We start from the raw sequence: 17,947 nt of genomic DNA, 5'->3' as shown, positions 1-17,947 counted from the left end.
GGGGTGTGGAGGAGGAGGAGGAGGCGTGTGGAGGAGGAGGAGGGGTGTGGAGGAGGAGGAGGGGTGTGGAGGAGGAGGAGGGGTGGAGGAGGAGGAGGGGTGTGGAGGAGGAGGAGGGGTGTGGAGGAGGAGGTGGGGTGTGGAGGAGGAGGAGGGTGGGTGTGGAGGAGGAGGAGGTGGGGTGTGGAGGAGGAGGAGGTGGGGTGTGGAGGAGGAGGAGAGAGGGGTGTGGAGGAGGAGGAGGAGGGGTGTGGAGGAGGAGGAGGAGGGGTGTGGAGGAGGAGGTGGGGTGTGGAGGAGGAGGAGGTGGGGTGTGGAGGAGGAGGAGGTGGGGTGTGGAGGAGGAGGAGGTGGGGTGTGGAGGAGGAGGTGGGGTGTGGAGGAGGAGGAGGAGGGGTGTGGAGGAGGAGGAGGGGTGTGGAGGAGGAGGAGGGGTGTGGAGGAGGAGGAGGAGGAGGGTGTGGAGGGAGGAGGGGTGTGGAGGAGGAGGAGGAGGGGTGTGGAGGAGGAGGGGAGGAGGAGGGGTGTGGGAGGAGGAGGGGGTGTGGAGGAGGAGGAGGAGGGGTGTGGAGGAGGAGGAGGAGGGGTGGAGGAGGAGGAGGGGGGGGGGAGGGGTGTGGAGGAGGAGGGGGTGTGGAGGAGGAGGAGGGGTGTGGAGGAGGAGGGAGGGGTGTGGAGGGAGGAGGGGTGTGGAGGAGGAGGGGTGTGGAGGAGGAGGAGGGGTGAGGAGGGGTGAGGAGGGGTGAGGAGGAGGGGTGTGGAGGAGGAGGGGTGTGGAGGAGGAGGGGTGAGGAGGAGGGGGTGAGGAGGAGGGGTGAGGAGGAGGGGTGTGGAGGAGGAGGGGTGTGGAGGAGGAGGGGTGTGCAGGAGGAGGAGGGGGGTGTGCAGGAGGAGGACAGGTGAGGAAGAGGAGGTGTTTGGAGGACAGCTGGTCTCCAGCTCCATGGTGGTGATGGGGGCTGAGCTCCAAGAGAAGGAAGCTGGTATTAACAGTTCGGAAGAATTTGCGGATTTTTCGAGCCCCTATTGTGTGCCAGGCGCTGGGGAAGTGGCACACGAGTAAACATGCCCCTGTGCTTGCAGAGTTTGGAGCCCTGTGGGGAAGCTGGATGTCAATTGCAGGTGGACCCGGATCTCCAGAAAACAAAGGGGTGGGGTGGGCATGAGCACTGGCTTGATAGGCAGGTGGGGAGAGGGCTAAGCATGAGGGTCGTCTGCTTGGAGGGCTGGAGAAGTTGCTTTGGGACGGTTGATGGAAAGAAGATGGTAGAGGGGGAGGATGATAGGAGACAGGCATGGCCTCGGTGGTAGAATATGGAGAAAAGCCTTACTGGAGCCAGAGAGGATTTTGGAGGGAGGGAGGGAGGGAGGGAGGAAGGGAGTGGCCAAAGGGTCAGGATGCGGCTGGCATCAGAGGGCCTTGGACAGAGGCAGGAGAGTAGGGAATCCTGGAGGGCTCCCTGGGGCTGCGGGCAGAAGGAAGCTGAGCAGGAGTGCCCCTCCAGGAGAGGCAGGACACAGGGCTGTGGCATGAGGGGTAGCCGGCAGGGAAAGGAGAGTTTTCTGTTTGTTCTGAGGAAGGAGACTGGGCATCTTCACAGGCTGATGGGGAGGCGCCATCAGAGAGGGCTAAGTAGAAGGCCCTAGAACATCAGCAAGTCCTTGGGGAAGGTCAGGTTGACATGGAAACAGGACCTCGTAAGGCATAGGGATGCTGGGGAAGGCGCGAAGGGCCATGGGACGGAATGGGGAGCAGGTGGGACATGGAGGGAGCTGGCCCAGGTGGCCTGGATGGGAGGCAAGAAGGCCTCAGGTGGTCTGATGAGCCTTGAGGAGAGGAGGGCGTGGTTGCCCCAGACTGCAGGAGAGGGTTGGGTCAGCACAGCCTGGAAGTGCTGGTTCTTCCCGTAGGGCTCCCAGCAACAGAAAGCTCAGCCCCAGTGATGTGGTGGCAGGTCTTGAGGAGGAGGAGTGGCGTGGTGGCAGGAGAAGGGACCTGAGGGTGTCACGGAGGCCACGAGCCAGGTGGGCCTGGGCAGAAGCAAGGGAAGATAAGAGAGGACGGGCAGGCTGAGAAACGGGACAGGGAAGAATTCTCAGTGGGTCAAAGAACAGAGTGTGTGTAGACCAGAGTGGAAATGGGGGCTCAGGAAGTTAGTCAGAAACAGGATTTCCAAGTAAGATTTCAGGACAGTCACCTTTATGACAAGTGCTGGATGTGGCTGTTCGCGTTGAACCCTGCTGGGATGGGGGTCTGGGGAAGGGACAGGGCTAGAGGCCAACCCAGGACAGAGCATCTGGTGGAGGAAGGGCGGCGGGCAGGGGTGTGGAGGGGGTGCTGGCTGCGGGGGCAGCTGCCTCCAGCTAAGGGAACTGAGTGCCCCTCCACGTATAACAAGAAGGCCTGACCTGCAGCTGGTACAGGGCCTGCCTTGCCAAGGCTCCAAATCCTAGCTGCAGGCTGAGCCGTGCAGGAGGCGGTGAGAGCAAGGCTCCCCACCAACCCCTCACCCAAGTGAAGAAAAACACCATCAAATGCAGAGACAACCTCATTGTGCTGCTTTTAATTACGAAAGATGTAAAATGATGCATTATAAAACTTGGAAGCAACTTTATACAAATTCCAATCTTTAAATATGGTTGAACAGGGTGCCCTGGGGGTTAGGACACTGGCAGGAAATCTGATTAGTTGCTGGGATGGTCCCATCCACGAAGCACTGGACACATGCTGGGAACCATCTGTGCATAAATCAGAAGAGCCAACAAGAGTGGGAATGGGAAAGGTCTGCAAATACACATATGGACTTGAAGATCCAACACCAGCTCAGGTAATATACAGCAGGCGGAGGAGAAATGAAATAGGAGAAACAGGACAAAGGAGAATTCATGACATGATCAAGAAACCCTTCTCCTAACGCCCTATGTCCTAAAACCCACAACCATACAGAAAGAAAAAATGGAAATGCAGACAGGTTTTTAGTTCTATGCTGTTTAACTGCTATAAGTGAGAGTAGTACAATGGTCGATTTCTTGTGACAAAACTAAATATTGAAAAATAGTTTACTCTGAAGTATGCAGCTGCTTCAAATGCTGAGGACCACAACTGGTGTTGTTACAAAGGCCGCAGTGAGTGCAGGCTCACGTGCTGTGGGCCAGGGCGACCCTGCCTGTGGTGAGTCCTCCACACCTTCTAGGCAGAGTGGGTTGTATGATGCCCAAAACCTTTCACAAGAAAAGATCAGACTCATAGACCTAAGGACAAATTGAATTCAGTGCTGAACCATATTGCCCCCGGTGTACGCTCCCCAATCACTCCCCCTAGAGGCGTGTTTTCACAAGTCACCTGGAGAACGCCTGTGGGGCAGTAGGGTTCACTGTGTAGATCTTGGGGTGTCCTGTTGCCAGGCAGGGTGGCTGCTGTGCAGACAAACTGAACTGGGACCCGGATATGACGATACCCACGGGTAAGGCACTATGTGAAGAGTGACTATGCTGAGACCTCTGTTTTATAAAAACTCTTGTAACATCAGCACCATCCCCTGTTGAGTGAGATTAGGTTTGGGAGCCCTTTGACACAGGAGCTGGCTTCTTTTGGAACACGGGGGTGCTGGGTAGCATTGCGACTAAAGGCTCTTTAACAAAAAGCCACCCCCTCTGAGATCCTGAGCACAAAGGGATCTGAAAGTGTAACTGGGAACAGGGCTGGCAAGGGCAGGCCAGCAGCCCTTCCTGAGCTGGAAGTCAGGCGAGGAGGACTCTGGTTTATTTCCCAATTCCACAGCCAAGATTTGGGGCAAATGTGAAACAGGAATACTTGGATTCCAAAGGAAGGTGGAGGGGCACCCCATGAGGGTTATTTTAAAGATGAGAGGCAAGGTCAGAAGACAGAAATGGAACGAGGTCTGGAGAGGCTAACCAGCCCAGGGTCTTGTGACGACAACTTTTACATAAGGGACAGGTGTGCCAGATTCAGACCCTCATTGTACAGCCTTGCTCCTCTGGGTGGGGCAGTCCAGCGACCCTCAGTACACTCCAGGGTTTCCTGGAAGGGCAATGGCTGTCCAAGCAAAGGTCCTGGCATCTTCCGTCTCTCCTTCAGGGTTCTCCTCCTCTCCACCCTGTCCTCTCACAGCCTAGACCCCTCCCCTGCAGTGTTCTGCCCCCTTCAAACCTACTGGCTTCACCCAAGTTAGAGGAGGCAGGCGGTGGTGGAAATCTGGTCCATCTATTTTATGAGAAGATATTAATGACTAATGATGGTTCCATGAATTAGGCCTTCATTTTACTATAAACCATTTTTTCAACCTCAAAGAATGAATCTCTACTTGAAGCAATTTAGAGCCAAACATGGATCTGAGAAGGAAGATCTTCCTGGGTGGGGCCTAGCCAGGGTCCCTCAGGGCCCTCACCTGCTCAGCCCTTCCGGATGTACTCAGAAGACAGCTCCCACCCACCCGCGTGGAGCCCAAGGAGAATGCAGTGCCCGGCTTCACTGTGATTTGGTCACCTAGTGTTAAAAGCATATTAAAGTGCATGCTTCACCATAGGCACGAGTGCTAGAAAAGCTAAAGCTCTGAGAAGATCTGGCAGGGAAGGGGGATAGCTACAGGTTAGCCTGCCTTACGGCACGGCGGACGCACTCATTCATCATGCGCTGCACACGTGGTTCTGCAGCACTCACTCCCGCGCACGAGCGTGCTGCCACGCACATGTTAGGTGCTACGGGTTCAACAATGAATAAGGCACTGTCCCTGCCCTCAAGGAGCTGAGGGTCTAGGGGGGTGACATTAAACTCCCAGCCCACAGAGACACAGCTCTGGGGAGGGATGGGGAAGCTCAGTGAGTGTGGTTACGACCTCAGCAGCTCCCTCTGGCTGCTCTTAGTGGGGAGGTCTGTGCTTGTCTGGAGGCCACTGAGTGTGAGACACCTGCAGTCCCTGTCGTCCTTCCCCACCCCCCGAGAAGGAGCACAGTTCTCTTCAGGCTCATCAGTGCCAGGGGACTCTTTTCAGTGACTGATCAAATGGTCTTCCTCTTCCTCTGGTCCATAAGGAAAAGGTGTACTTTTCTGAAGCAGCAGAAACCAACTGGGAGAAAATGAAAATTAGCCTTCAGTCTGCCTAACTCAAGCCTGCCCTCGGACTTGTGGTAAAAACCTCATGTCGTAATTCAGGCGTGGGAGAGAGCCGTGGGGGCCACTCAGCCTGGGAATGTCCCCTGCTGGAGGGCCTCGCCCTCCGGGTCAGGTCAGAGGAGGCATCGAGGTGCCCTCTCCGGTGCTGCCGCCCCGGGCTGAGCCTCCCACTCCGGGCCCGCCTTGGGTGCGGACGGAGATCAGTGGTTCTGAGCACTACACGATGCTGCAGGGGCCTCCAGTGACACAGTATTTCCTACTCTTACACATCGACTGACTGGATGGCCAGTAAAAAGATGCAGTGGAGATGAGCTTTCCAGTTCATGGGAAGCTCCAAGCAGCCTGCCTGCTGCAACACGACTTTGGCCACAGGCGGGAGAGGCAGTACGAAGCTGTGTGATCTGGAGGAAGCCACAGTGTCTGAGATGGGACCTCATCTGAAAGCCTGGAGCCGTGGCATTGCTTCCTTCTATGTCAAGATAACGAAAGCCCGCGGTGTCAGCTGGCTCCATTCTATTCCATTCTATTTTGGCTACTGCAGAAAAACATTCTTCTGTTCCACTGCCTTCTGTTCACAGTCTGTCAGCTCGAAACGTCTCTTCAACAGAGGGGTCCAGCAGGCCCATGCTGGAGTCACTTAACATGTTGAGTCCGTCCAGGCTCAGGGGTTCAATCTGCAGCTCCTCTTCCAGTGGAAATGGAGTGTCCACGTTCAGGCTGACCTCAGGCAGGCCTGCCAGCGCGCTGTTGAGGTCTTTGAACAGGCTGGTGCCGGAGTCTTCTGAAAGGAGTGGCCAGAGGGGAAAACAGTGCAGTTAGGGGGTGTGAGGGCTCCAGGCTACTAAGCAAACCCAGCTGATGACAGTCCCCTAAACTGCTATCCCACACATCCTGACCACCCCCAAGCCCACAGTTCTTGCCCTGGAATCTACATTCTTGTCAGTCAGTTGCACAACTCCCAATTTTTGCAGATTTTTTCCTTTTGAACAGTCATCAGTCACCTAAGATGAAATCTTTTTTTTTTTTTTTGAGACGGAGTCTTGCTCTGTCGCCCAGGCTGGAGTACAGTGGCACAATCTCGGCTCACTGCAAGCTCCACCTCCCGGGTTCACGCCATTCTCCTGCGTCAGCCTCCTGAGTAGCTGAGACTACAGGCGCCCGCCACCATGCCCAGCTAATCTTTTTTTGTATTTTTTAGGAGAGACGGGGTTTTGCCGTGTTAGCCAGAATGGTCTCGATCTCCTGACCTCATGATCCGCCCACCTCGGCCTCCCAAAGTGCTGGGATTACAGGCATGAGCCACCGCACCGAGCCAGATGACATCTTTCAGAAAAGGCTTTGACTACCAGGCCCACCGCCCTGTGTCACGGTCTCTGAGGCTGGACACCTGCATCTCAAAAAGTCAAGTCGACCCAGGGAACGTTCGCGTTTTGCTTTATATAATATTATGTTGTTTAAACTATCTTATGAAGGTTCCTAAACACACAACAATGTAAAAGCAGTAAAGAAGCTGAGGGGTGGCTCGCTCACCTGTCAGGATGGTGTTCGGGAGACTCCCGCAGTTGGAATACGGGCTTGGTCTCAAATGAAAAGAGTCCTGCAGTTCTCGGGAACCTTGTTGCACCAGAGGCACCTGGAAGCATCAAAGGTCACGTGAGGAAGGCCACACCTCTGTTTCCAAGGAGGAAGTGAGTATTGCAATGTGCTCCCAGAGCAAAACCTGACTTGCAAACTAATACATATTCCCTTCTTTCCAGGATCCCAGAGTGCTTTGCTCTTGTGGTAATGTATGCACAGTATTCTTGTCAGGCAGGCAGACGCTGGGGTGGAGGAGGGGTCCCTGAGGTCCACAGCGTGGTGACTTTTGTCCAGCCCACTAAACCATCCCAAGAGACACCAATGCTCATGGTTTCTGTGGCCCCTCAGACACCTCTCCCCAGCCTCACCAAGGCCTTTGCAAACTGCCTTCTGTGGGAACCCTTCAAAGGCGCTGTCTATAACCAAGGAAGTATGGACTCTTTTCTTCCTTGGTTGCTTTCTTCCTTTTTTTTTTTTTTTTTTTTTTTAAAGATAGGGTCTCTGTTGCCCAGGCTGGAGTGCAATGGCGCCATCTCAGCTCACTGAAACCTCCAGCTCCCAGGCTCAAGCGATCCGTCCACCTCAGCCTCCCAAATAGCTGGGACCACATGCTACCATGACTGGCTAATTTTTGTAGTTTTTGTAGAGACAGGGTCTTGCTGTATTTTACCCAGGCTGGTTTCAAACTCCTGTGTTCAAGCAAGCCACCGGCCTCAGCCTCCCAAAGTGCTGGGATCATGGGTGTGAGCCACTGCACCTGGCCTCTTCCCTGGTTTCTAGAAAACTGAGAAAGTGGAAGCCTTTCCTTTTCACACTCAGAAGGAGGAAACTCAGGCAAGCTCTTCCCTATGAGAAAGCCTCTATGAGGACTGGTTATAACTGGGGCCAATTTTAGGTTCCTTTCCTGAAATTAATTTTCTAAGCCATTTGAAAAAAATGTCTCAAAAGAAGTTTCTATCATTTTTCAGGGAGACACTGATTCCCACCTAGACTAAAATGGCTCTTTAGGAAACGGAGGCAAGGAGGGGGGGTTCTTGCCACAATGTTCATCTGCGGCCTGCTTAGGAAACAGCTCGCTTAATGTTTTTATTATTATTATTATTTTATTTATTTATTTATTTTGAGACGGAGTCTCGCTCTGTCGTCCAGGCTGGAGTGCAGTGGCACGATCTCGGCTCACTGCAAGCTCTGCCTTCCGGCTTCACGCCATTCTCCTGCCTCAGTCTCTCGAGTAGCTGGGACTACAGGTGCCCACCACCACGCCCGGCTAATTTTTTGTATTTTTAGTAGAGACGGGGTTTCACCATGTTAGCCAGGACGGTCTCGATCTCCTGACCTCATGATCCGCCCGCCTCAGCTTCCCAAAGTGCTGGGATTACAGGCATGAGCCACTGCGCCCGGCTATTTTATTGTTATTAAGTTCTTGGCTGGGCGCAGTGGCTCATACCTGTAATCCCAGCACTTTGGGAGGCCAAGGCGGGTGGATCACTTGAGGTCAGGAGTTCAAGACTAGCCTGGTCAACATAGTGAAACCCCGTCTCTACTAAAAATATAAAATTTAGCCAGGTGTAGGGGTCCACGCCTGTAACCCCAATTACTCAGAAGTCTGAGACATGAGAATCGCTTGAACCCAGGAGGTGGAGGTTGCAGTAAGCCGAGATCACGCCACTGCACTCCAGCCTAGGTGACAGAGTGAGACTCTGTCTCAAAAAAAAAAAAAAAAAAGTTCTGGAACTGTTCAACCCTTCTTCCACTCCTTAATCCATCGGAGGGCCCAGTCCATACTTTATTGAATACTATTGAATACTATAAAATCTAGAATATTAAAAATAGTCAATGTTAGGGAGAAACTAAACTGTAAAAGAAAGTGGCCGAGTTGAAAATACCTTACGGAACGAACTCCCCTCACTCCCCAGGACTGAGCTCTCCCCAGGAGGCCACACACTGTGCTGGGTGCACCAGCCTGGGTGCAGGCAAAATGCGGCGCCACCTTCTGACTCTGCGGTGGGAGCAGGCGCCACACTCCCTGTGCCTCGGTTTCAACATGAGGGCGCTGAGGAGGTGGGTGCTGTGTCCCTTCCAGTGTTCATGATTTTACAGTTCTACAACGAGAGTGTCATCAAAAGTCTCCTGCCAATTGTTCCAACAGTTCCTCTGCTGAAGCCTGATACTAAATAAGGCAGCCAGAGCCAGCATTTTAGGGCCAAAGAAGATGAAAGGCTCTTCTAGCCACAGAATACATCCAGAACCAGGGAAGTGGCATGTCTGGTCTGCTTGGTTCTGAGTTCTACACAATGAACAACCTAAATGGTACAGTTTATGCACCAAGGGAGGGGAAGGCAGGGGCGAGCACCCACCTGTTGAGGAAAGGCAGGGCCTGGCCTCATGGACTGCTGGTCAAAACCCACATCTGGGAAGAAGTTGGTCAAGGATGAGCCCTTCAGGGAATAAGGAGATGACCATTTAGCTTGGAACTCAGAGCAAAACAAGCATTCCCTCCGCACCAACGCTCCTGCCAGGACTCACCTGGGCTGGGAGAAGCTGAAAGTCTGACTGTGGCAGTGAGGAGGCTGCCTGGGGCTGCTGGGCAGGGGCCTCAGGGGCGCGGGGCTGCTGCAGGAGGGGCTGGGTGAGCTCCTGGGGTGCAGGGTAAGGGGGTGGCGGGGACACCTGGGCTTGAGCTTCTGTGGGCAGGAAGGAAAGTTGGCTTCGGTCTGAGGACACCATCTGCAAAACAAACACACAAAGCCACTAACGAGGTTCTGCGTTTCTGGCGTGAAGTCCTTTAGGATTAGGAAATGTCAGTGAGAGGAAGCCTGAGATTTTCCTCACCGCGGTGTTCTGTGCAATGCTGTGAGAAGCCCGTTTCTCTTCCTTCAAAGCATATCTCAAATTTTACTTCCCCACAAAGCATGTTCCATCCAATGACAAGTTCTATTGTCTTAAAAGAGCTAAACAAGAAAACAGCCAATTTAACCAATTTCCTTTCAGTTTTCTCCGTGAAAATCATGTTTTGTTTTGTTTTTTTATAGCCGTGTCTTCTAGTTAAAAGTGGAAGATTGAAAAAGGCCCTTAGCTCTGCCATCCCCAAATCCTGTCAAAACAAGATACTCCAACAACATTAACACGCAATAAGCATTAATAAATAACACTAAACCACAGCACAGAACACTACACGACAACAAACAACACGAGGAGAAAGATAACGGGAGAGAAGAAAATGGCAACAAAAGCTGGAAAATGAGAAGCAGATGGCCCGGTGGTAACTGGCTTAGCAGAGCTGAGAAGACCCGATGCTAAGCTGGCAGTGAGGAAAAACCAGGAGGCAATCTCACTGACAGCACTCAGTCCCCACAGGGCTCTGGGACTGGGGACAGCAGGGAGCAGAGGGTGAAGCTAAAACCAGGAGGTTCTGGTCAAAGTTTGTGTAAGGGGCAGTTGAACCTGCAGAGCCCTTGCCTTGAGTGTGCTTCTGCGCACTGGCCCCCACCACCCTGCCGCCTGCCAGGAGACTGGAAGGTTCTACTCCCGAGATAACAAAACTAAGGGTCTCTGGATATTAGAAGGTGAGGCACTTTACTAAAACACAGGATTTAAAAGAAATTTCTTTTTTTTTTATATATTATACTTTAAGTTCTAGGGTACATGTGCACAGCGTGCAGGTTTGTTACATATGTATACATGTGCCATGTTGGTGTGCTGCACCCATTAACTCGTCATTTAGCATTAGGTATATCTCCTAATGCTATCCCTCCCCCCTCCCCCCACCCCACAACAGTCCCCGGAGTGTGATGTTCCCCATCCTGTGTCCATGTGTTCTCATTGTTCAATTCCCACCTATGAGTGAGAACATGCGGTGTTTGGTTTTTTGTCCTTAAGATAGTTTGCTGAGAATGATGGTTTCCAGCTTCATCCATGTCCCTACAAAGGACATGAACTCATCCTTTTTTATGGCTGCAGAGTATTCCATGGTGTATATGTGCCACATTTTCTTAACCCAGTCTATCATTGATGGACATTTGGGTTGGTTCCAAGTCTTTGCTATTGTGAATAGTGAATAGTGCCGCTATAAACATAAGTGTGCATGTGTCTTTATAGCAGCATGATTTATAATCCTTTGGGTATATACCCAGTAATGGGATGGCTGGGTCAAATGGTATTTCTAGTTTAAGATGCCTAAGGAATCGCCACACTGACTTCCACAATGGTTGAACTAGTTTACAGTCCCACCAACAGTGTAAAAGTGTTCCTATTTCTCCACATCCTCTCCAGCACCTTGTTTCCTGATTTTTTAATGATGGCCATTCTAACTGGTGTGAGATGGTATCTCATTGTGGTTTTGATTTGCATTTCTCTGATGGCCAGTGATGATGAGCATTTTTTCATGTGTCTTTTGGCTGCATAAATGTCTTCTTTTGAGAAGTGTCTGTTCGTATCCTTTGCCCACTTTTTGATGGGGTTGTTTTTTTTTCTTGTAAATTTGTTTGAGTTCATTGTAGATTCTGGATATTAGCCCTTTGTCAGATGAGTGGATTGCAAAAATTTTCCCCCATTCTGTAGGTTGCCTGCTCACTCTGATGGTAGTTTCTTTTGCTGTGCAGAAGCTCTTTAATTAGATCCCATTTGTTAATTTTGGCTTTTGTTGTCATTGCTTTTGGTGTTTTAGACATGAAGTTCTTGCCCATGCCTATGTTCTGAAAGGTATTGCCTAGGTTTTCTTCTAGGGTTTTTATGGTTTTAGGTCTAACATTTAAGTCTTTCATCCATCTTGAATTAACTTTTGTATAAGGTGTAAGGAAGGGATCCAGTTTCAGCTTTCTACATATGGCTAGCTAGTTTTCCCAGCACCATTTATTAAATAGGGAATCATTCCCCTATTTCTTGTTTTTGTCAGGTTTGTCAAAGATCAGATGGTTGTAGATATGTGGCATTATTTCTGAGGGCTCTGTTTTGTTCCATTGGTCTATATCTCTGTTTTGGTACCAGTACCATGCTGTTTTGGTTACTGTAGCCTTGTAGTATAGTTTGAAGTCAGGTAGTGTGATCCCTCCAGCTTTGTTCTTTTGGCTTAGGATTGACTTGGCGATGCGGGCTCTTTTTTGGTTCCATATGAACTTTAAAGTAGTTTTTTCCAATTCTGTGAAGAAAGTCATTGGTAGCTTGATGGGGATGGCATTGAATCTATAAATTACCTTGGGCAGTATGGCCATTTTCATGATATTGATTCTTCCTACCCATGAGCATGGAATGTTCTTCCATTTGTTTGTATCCTCTTTTATTTCATTGAGCAGTGGTTTGTAGTTCTCCTTGAAAAGGTCCTTCACTTCCCTTGTAAGCTGGATTCCTAGGTATTTTATTCTGTAGAAGAAATTTCACGATCGAATCTTAAGATCTCCACCTTTCTTTCCCAACCTGGCTCTCAGGATGCTGGAATCCAGATATGCTGAGGGTGTGACATTGGAAGAGTGTCCTTTAGGGAACCTGACAAGGCCTGAAGAGAGAAAGTCTTTTTTTTTTTGGAGACAGAGTCTTGCTCTGTCACCCAAGCTGGAGTGCAGTGGCATGATCTTGGCTCACTGCAACCTCCACCTCCTGGGTTCAAGCAATTCTCCTGCCTCAGCCTCCCAAGTAGCTGAGATTACAGGAGCATGCTAACATGCCTGGCTAATTTTTGTATTTTTAGTAGAGACGGGGTTTCACTATGTTGGCCAGGCTGGTCTCGAACTCCTGACCTCAGGTGATCCTCCTGCCTCGGCCTTCCAAAGTGCTGAGATTACAGGTGTGAGCCACCACGCCTGTCCAGAGAAGAACGTAAAACTTATGACACCAGAAGTTTCCCAAGGAAATGACCAAGCTAGATCATTCTACAATGAAGACCACACTCAGCAGGCCTGCCCACATACACAGAGCTGCCAGCCAGCTTCTCAGTGTCCTTATTTTTTCTCATTTACATATTTTTATTTGGAAATGTTTATATCAGTACAAGGAAACAATTTTGGAGACACTGGATGTCATTAGTTGTCATTAGTTTATTATAAAAGAGAAATATGGAAATTATTTACATGATGAAAGATTTCAGAACTTCAGTGGAATGGGCAGCTTCACATTGATGCCATTTCGACAGTGACTTATTTCAGTCTATGTACTTTCCAAGAATGTCACCATCTCTAAATAGGAAATAATCCTTGTCATCTAGAACTACTTTGGTGCCTCCATATTCTGGGAGAAGAACTTTATCTCCAACTTTCACACTAACTGGTTGAATCTTTCCACCCTTACCTTTAGAATCCGATCCAACAGCGACTACTGTTGCTTGCAATACTTTTCCTTGAGATTTTTCTGTAAGCAAAATGCCTCCTTTGGTTACAGTTTCAGCAGCACTCCTTCCAACCAATACTCAGTCAAAGAGTGAGTGGAAGATACTTTCTAAACGCTTGTCCTGCCACGACTCCCTTCACCTCAGACTCATACTCTGCTCTAGTGTAGAGCCACAAGGAGAGAGCCCCTCATGTCCTGTTCTTAAACATAAGCAGAGCACTGAGGATCACCAGGCCCTGAGGAAACCATCTGCCAGGAAAGTCAGAGGCCAAAGCAGACACACACCAGCTTGGAAAGATGTGTGCAGGAAGAAGTAGTTGTGAAAAATCAAAATCAGCATGAAAATATTTAGGCTACTAAGAAAATCCTTATCTATTAGAGATACGTATTGAAATATCTACAATTTTTAAAAGCAGGGTATGGATGAAACAAGATAACAAGGCTGGCGTGGTGGCTCACACCTGTAATCTCAGACTTTGGGAGGCTGAGGCGGGTGGATCACCTGAGGTCAGGAGTTCGAAACCAGTGTGGCCAACATGGTGAAACCCCGTCTCTACTAAAAATTACAAAAATTAGCCAGGTGTGGTGGTGTGCACTTGTAGTCCCAGCTATTTGGGAGGCTGAGGCCAGGAGAATGGTTTGAACCTGGATGGCGGAGGTTACAGTGAGCCGAGATCACACCACTGCACTCCAGCCTGGGCAACAGAGCAAGACTCTGTCTCAAAAAAAAAAAAAAAAACAAACCAATGTTAATTGTTGAGGCTAAATGATGGGTATAGGAGGACTTGTATTATGTTCTCTACTTTTATGCAATTTAGAAAAATTCTATTATAGAAAATAAAGATAAATTTGAAAAAAAAAGACCACTAAAAACCTCAGAGAGATAAAAGATGATATTGCATCTGTGGAATAAGTATGATGCTATTAAAAAGGAACACTCAGAGAACAAAAAAGAACTCATAGCAATTTAAAAATGCGAGCGGAAATGGAAAACTTAACAGAAGGGGTGGAAGATAAAACTGAGACACTCTTCAAACAAGGAACCAACCAAAGAGAAGGAAAAGACGAGAGAGAGAAAATAGAGGAAAGTCCAGGATAGTCAACATTCGTAGAGTTCCAGAGAGAAAGAACAGAGAAAACTGAAGGGAAGAAATCATTGAAGAAATAAAGAACATTTCCCAGAAATGAAGGCTGTGAGTTTCCAGATTGAAGGAACCCACTAAATATGCAGGCTCACGCCAAGCCACATTATCTTGAAGTTTCAGAACACTTGGGACAAAAAGATCTCACAAGCCTGGGGCAGAGCGGGGGATTCCATGCAAAGTGTGAAGAGTCCGAATGGCACTGGATTTCTCAATAGCAACTTAGAAATGAATAGGCAATAGACTCCAAGGGAAAATTATTTCAAATTTAGAATTCTATATTCGGCCAAATAATAATTAAATGGCAGATCAAATAAAGACATTTTAAGTCACACAAAGTCACAGGCACTCTTTCCTGTAGAGCTACTGGAGAATTTAGTTTTGAATGTATTGAGAGGAGATCTGCCCAACTCCAAGAGTTGGGGATTGAATTAGTCGTAAATATAGATAACCAGGCTCACAAAAAAAGACATTAACTCCCAGGAGGAAAAAAAATTCTCATTTTCTAGTTTCATAGTATACTGTATGTCAACTCTGACTACATTATAACTATAAAAACACTAAATATTGAGTATTGCTCTAACCAAAATTGTAACAAATGAGGAGGGTGGGTAGGAAATTGTGTGCGCGCACATATGTGTGTGGTGGAGTTTGGGGGAGAGTGGAAAGAGAACTAAATTCTAATCTTCATTGGTAGGATGTCATTAGATAATGCCTAACACCAAAAATGTAGAACAAAAAAAGCATAAAACAACATGGTTAGGCCGGGTGAGGTGGCTCATGCCTGTAATCCAGCACTTTGGGAGGCCGAGGCGGGCAGACTGCCTGAGGTCAGGAATTCGAAAGCAGCCTGGCTAACATGGTGAAACCCCGTCTCTACTAAAAATACAAAAATTAGCCAGGCGTCGTGGCAGACGCCTATAGTCCCAGCTACTTGGGAAGCTGAGGCCCGAGAATCGCTTGAACCTGGGAGGCGGAGGTTTCGGTGAGTTGAGATCGCACCACTGCACCCCAGCCTGGGCGACAGAGCAAGACTCTGTCTCAAAATAATAATAATAATAATAACAACATGGTTATACCAAAGAGATTAGCTAAAATGGCTGACAGTAGCCATCTCTAGGCAGTGAGAAATATGCCTAACAGTGAGGGAGAAAGACAACTGTTTTTCTATAACAAGTCCTTTAGAACTATTTGACTTTTTGAACTATGTGCATGAATAACACTCACTTTTTAAAATTTCCTTTTTTTAAGAGACAGGGTGTCACTATGTTGCCAAGGCTGGTCTTGAACTCTGGGCCTCAAGCAATCCTCCAGTCTCTGCCTCCTGAGTAGCTGGGATTACAGTCAGAACCACTGTGTCCAGCAACATTCATTTTAAAATCTAAATATTAAACAAATTAAAAACACATCTGAAAGGGGACACTCTGGCCATACAGTCTCCTTAAAATGTAGCTAAAAAGCAAGAATACTTTTAGATCTTATAAAATAATCTTGCAAAATAAAATTAAAGGCAATTCAATAACATAAGAACCACGAAAACAATAATTATGGACTAGCCTGGGCAATATGGTGAAACCCCATCTCTACAAAAAAAAATATACAAAAATTAGGTATGATGGCGTACACCTGTAGTCCTAAGTACTTGGGAGGTTAAGGTGGGAGGATCACCTGAGCTCAGGGAGTTCAAGGCTGCAGTGAGCTGTGATCGTGCCACTGCACTCGAGCCTGGGTGACAGAGTGAAACGCTGCCTCTAAAAAAAATGTAAACAATAAAAATTATGGCAGGGCACAGGGGCTCATGCCTGGCACAAGGCACACTGGCTAATTCCAGCCCTTTGGGAGGCTGAGGCGGGAGGATCACTTGGGCCCAGGAGTTTAAGACCAGCCTGGAAAATATAGGGAGACCCTGTTTCTTTTCTTTTTTAATTCTTTTTTTTTTTTTTTTTTTTTTTTTTTTTTTTGAGACAGAGTAACTCTGTCACCCAGGTTGGAGTGCAGTGGTGCAATCCTGGCTCAATGCAAACTTCCATCTCCAGGGTGCAAGGAATTCTCATGTCGCAGCATCCCGAGTAGGTGGGATTACAGGCGTGTGCCACCATGCCCAGTTAATTTTTATATTTTTAGTAGAGATGGAGTTTTGTCATGTTGACCAGGCTGGTCTCAAACTCCTGCCCTCAAGTGATCCATCTGCCTTGGACTCCCAAAGTGCTAGGATTACAGGTATGAGGCACATACCCAGCCCAGGGAGACCCTGTTTCTACAAAAAAAATTTAAAAAATTAGCTGGGTATGGTGACATGGGCCTGTAGTCACATTTACTTGAAGAATCCCAGCTGAGGCAGGAGGATCGCTTGGGCCCAGCAATTCAAGGCTGCAGGGAGCCGTGATCGTGCAACTGTGCTCCAACTTGGGCGACAGAGTGAGACTTAAAAATTATGAAATGTCCTCTCACCCTTGCCCAAAAGAGATTACTCATACAATCAAGATGCCACAGCTAGTAATTGGTAAAGAGTAACTAATAACAAGATCCTCTCTCTGTTGTGTTCTGTCAACTCTTCCTTCTAAATCATTATTAATTTATGGCGAGGTGGTGAGTAGTTAATGATGCTGTAATAGACAGAGGATGTGACCAAAGGTTAAAAATACATTCCTCGATGATTACGGTAAGGAGAACCACCTCTGAGTTTGGAATTTATAGGACGTTTCAACCCCTGTGTTTCTACAATGGGCTTTTCTTTCCTTTTGAGACAGGGTCTCACTCTATCGCCTGGCTACAGTGCAGTGAGGCTACCTTGACTCACTGCAGCCTCGACCTCCTGGGCTCAAGAGAGCCTCCCACCTCCGCTCTGGAGTAGCTGGGACTACAGGCATCTGCCACCACACCCAGCTAATTTTTCCATTTTTTTGTATGGGTGTGTGACTTTTAAATGCCTCTTTCTCAACAGACTTCTTTTCATCCTTATAAGAGATATAATCCTCAACATACTTAGTATTTCATGAACAATGAAAGTATTGTTTCTCAAATCTGTAGACAATTAGGGAGGAGGTCTAATTCACTATCAAAGCTTCAAGAAGGTATTAAATGTTTTCTTTGGCTTTCCCCTATGGCTTAATGTACTTATAGAGTCAATGACTGATTTTCCATGCCAACTTTGAAATCCTAACCTGGTTTCCCTTAGTTGCCTTAGACTTATCTGGATGGCATTCTCTATATCCTACCGTTCCTCTCAACCCCAAGTTTGTGAATTAGTGACTATAGATTGTTCAACATTTGCTTAAAGAATAATCAACACAGCAAATCTGCTATTATTATAATAGAAAATCATTAATTAGGCTGGGTGCAGTGGCTCATGCCTGTAATCCCAGCACTTTGGGAGGCCACGCTGGGAGGATGGCTTGAGCCCAGGCATTTGAGACCAGCTTGGGCAACATATCGAGACCTTGTCTCTACAAAGAAATCAAAAAATTAGTCAGGTATGGTGGTGCATGCCTGTGGTCCCAGCTACTCCGAAGACTAAGGTGAGAAGATTGCTTGAGCCCGGGAGGTGAGGCTGCAGTGAGCTGCGATTGTTCCTCTGCACTCCAGCCTGGGCAACAGTGTGAGACCCCTTCTCAAAAAAAGAAAAGAAAATCATGAATTCATTCTGCATTATTGACACTTCTGCTCTGATTTCACATATAAGAGCAAAGAGACTGCACTTGAGACCTCATGGGTGCTTGGTGTAATAATGAGTGTAACCCAAAATAGTAAAGAGGAGGAATGCACTTCCTATATC

At 48.3% G+C, this 17,947-nt stretch overlaps 1 protein-coding gene and 1 pseudogene across 5 annotated transcripts in view; both read right to left on the bottom strand.

Moving 5' to 3' along the window:
• Nucleotides 1–2,536: 2,536 nt before the first annotated feature.
• The window catches only part of CRTC3 (CREB regulated transcription coactivator 3), a 117,055-nt gene continuing 101,644 nt past the window's right edge, over nucleotides 2,537–17,947 (bottom strand). For 3 of the 4 annotated variants that reach the window (XM_030815029.1, XM_030815027.1, XM_030815028.1), the window contains exons 12-15: nucleotides 9,239–9,439; nucleotides 9,070–9,150; nucleotides 6,665–6,767; nucleotides 2,537–5,915 (exon numbers count right to left, since the gene is read on the bottom strand). In XM_030815029.1, the coding sequence (XP_030670889.1) occupies nucleotides 5,707–5,915; nucleotides 6,665–6,767; nucleotides 9,070–9,150; nucleotides 9,239–9,439 (594 nt within the window). In that variant the 3' untranslated portion in view covers nucleotides 2,537–5,706. The remainder of the gene's footprint in view (nucleotides 5,916–6,664; nucleotides 6,768–9,069; nucleotides 9,151–9,238; nucleotides 9,440–17,947) is intronic. The other variant, XM_030815026.1, reaches the window with a different exon arrangement.
• Nucleotides 12,656–17,882, bottom strand: LOC105739869 (annotated as a pseudogene). Its single transcript, XR_001115846.2, has 2 exons — nucleotides 17,878–17,882; nucleotides 12,656–13,189 (listed from the first exon to the last, which is right to left on the bottom strand). The product of XR_001115846.2 is annotated as a 10 kDa heat shock protein, mitochondrial pseudogene (transcript).

This window comes from Nomascus leucogenys, chromosome 6 (assembly GCF_006542625.1).
Source record: "Nomascus leucogenys isolate Asia chromosome 6, Asia_NLE_v1, whole genome shotgun sequence".
In the NCBI taxonomy this organism is placed as follows: domain Eukaryota; kingdom Metazoa; phylum Chordata; class Mammalia; order Primates; family Hylobatidae; genus Nomascus; species Nomascus leucogenys.
The sequence above is the reverse complement of the archived record's forward strand: the minus strand, read 5'-3'. Positions and strand labels throughout refer to the sequence as shown.